General features: G+C 49.8%; 1 protein-coding gene across 1 annotated transcript; it reads right to left on the bottom strand.

Moving 5' to 3' along the window:
- Positions 1-1,438: 1,438 nt before the first annotated feature.
- MELLADRAFT_93813 (uncharacterized protein) lies at positions 1,439-2,289 on the bottom strand (the record flags this gene model as incomplete). The annotated part of the gene is made up of 3 exons (XM_007416483.1): positions 1,439-1,615; positions 1,689-2,185; positions 2,259-2,289. 3 exons carry the CDS (start codon positions 2,287-2,289, stop codon positions 1,439-1,441), a joined length of 705 nt encoding a protein of 234 aa, XP_007416545.1.

Raw genomic sequence — 2,289 nt, 5'->3', positions numbered from 1 at the left:
CTCGACGGCAGTTTTGCTGTGAGGTTTCTGGGCCATTTCCCATAAGTGTGACGCTCTTGCTCGGGTGTCATCCCAATCGCGTTTTGGCAAAGAAAACTATCAAGATTCGTTGCGGCGCGAAGGTCATTGATTGACAAAAAAGTCTCAATCAGAGGTCATGGACGGACGCTGATAATATCTAAAGCTATGGAATCAGTGGGGGCAGAGCAGAGATAGCGGAGGGGCTGACCTGTTCGCCGTCTAAGTCCACACCGATAAAGTCCGAGACATACTGCTCGCTCTTTTTGTTGCACATATGCGTAACTTGTAAATCGCAAATTTGGCAGGGCGTCAACGTGTTGGCCGGATTGGTGGTATTGGTAACTTCGGCGTGCATGGGGCCATCGCCGAGGTGAAACAACACCACCACCATTGCAAGAACATCACGGCCGGTGACGTGGTCGTGCGCCAAAAAGCCGTGGGCACTGTGTTCGCTGGGAGGCATACAATGGTGAGCTTCCTCCTGCATGATTCGATGGAACACAATTCTAGAAGTTAATCACATAAACTTACTTAATATCGTCCACGATCTCATCGAGCAATTCCAGCGCAGATGCGCAGTTTGACGTAGCCAGGAAATGGATATTATATTCCTGGTTTGTCATATGGGGGGGTAGTCCGGCGAGTGTGAAAAATAGACTCATGTGCTTGTTCCAAGACTTGGACACATTCCCAGAGGTATTGTCCGAGTACAACGTCAGCGGGATGTGTTTGATCACAAGGCCGTTGGCTCGCAAGCGCCAAGGATTGGTGATTGGGAGTTGGGTCAGACCTTGGTCGCTCTCCTCTGCGGCCAGAGAGCAGCACAGTCAGACACATCACCAACGATTGGAGACAAATTGGAGTGAGAAGACGCACGATAAAAATATGGCTCCGCTGTTTTGCCCTTGGTAAAAATGATGTCTGGAGAGTGCTTCCAAAAGTCTTGCACCTCAATGGTTTCAAAATCTTCCGAATCAAAGGATTTCTCGGAGGGAATGAGGATTTGAATAACAGATGGCTGTCCTGGACATGGTCGCACAGACGTTGGGAAGCATTTCGCCATTGGGATTCCATTGACCTGAAAAAAATACGCCGGCACAACCACTCGCTGCGAAAACAGTTGCACTGGCTCATATATAAACCAGTGTTTCGCACGCGAGACTACCATTTGGACACGAAGGTCTTTGCTAAACCCTTCGCGCCATTTTTCCGATTGGGATAATCGGTTGATGGGTTCGTTGTTCGGTAATTCGGGAACACATACCAAGAACGGGCTGACTAAAGGATTGGCGAGTTCCTGTAAACCAGAGGAAGGATCAGACATCTGTCACACTGATAAGGAGCTGGATCACCCACATTTTTGATGATTGTCTCTACCTTTAAGCCAAAGAGCGGCTTGCCATGCGGGCTGGTATGTTCAGAGACAACAAGCCCGAGGTCCTTCTTGAGGCGAACACTTAACGCACGTAGCGCCCCCCATTCTGGCAGGTGGACGTCGCATATGATCAATATGGCACGAATACGATGGTATTGCGCCCGTGAAAGGATACTTCGAGTCGAACCGATGATCAATAACGCAGCAACGTGCTGTTGACTCAATCAAAGGAAAACATATGTTTGAATCAGTTCGATGTCAAGGTTTGCATCGATTCTGGCTGTGCACGTACCTCTTTCTTCTTGAAAGGGAACCACTCTTCAGAGTCCAAAAGCTGCCCCGTACGCAGATCAGCCACGAGGTTGGCCTCATCGTCAGCCTCGTTGTTTGGACCCCAGGCGTCGTCGTCCATTGCATGAATGGCTTCCAGAACCTTGTGGACGTCGATTTCCGTCTCTGAAGATTCCGAGTCGCTAGGTTGATTTTCTTTGGCGAGTTGAAAAGCGCGGAGGAATGAGAAAGGTGACGGAGGACGGCGTGTCGTGTCAGGTGCTGGCTCATCGTCACCAAGGATATCTTGCTGATGGGGGGTTGTGACGGGGGAGGGAGGCGGCTCGTCACTCAGGCTGGGGACAATTGCATTTTCGGCTGCTAAACAAGCCTCGTAGCGTTCAACAGCTGCGAGGTGAGACTGTGAGATAGAATGTGGCCCTATGTTGCCCATATGTTGTCCACAGACCAAACACTTCCACTTGGGATTGGAAGCCACCGTGGATATCATTTCGAAGTCTACAGTTAATAGCAATTCGGCGAAGTGGTATCAGAATTCACGCCATTTATACAATTAGTGACAGAGACCAACATTTGGGTGGATGATGGGCGCCTTGAGCCAT

Source organism: Melampsora larici-populina, assembly GCF_000204055.1.
Source record: "Melampsora larici-populina 98AG31 unplaced genomic scaffold MELLAscaffold_61, whole genome shotgun sequence".
Taxonomy (NCBI): Eukaryota; Fungi; Basidiomycota; class Pucciniomycetes; order Pucciniales; family Melampsoraceae; genus Melampsora; species Melampsora laricis-populina.
The sequence above is the reverse complement of the archived record's forward strand: the minus strand, read 5'-3'. Positions and strand labels throughout refer to the sequence as shown.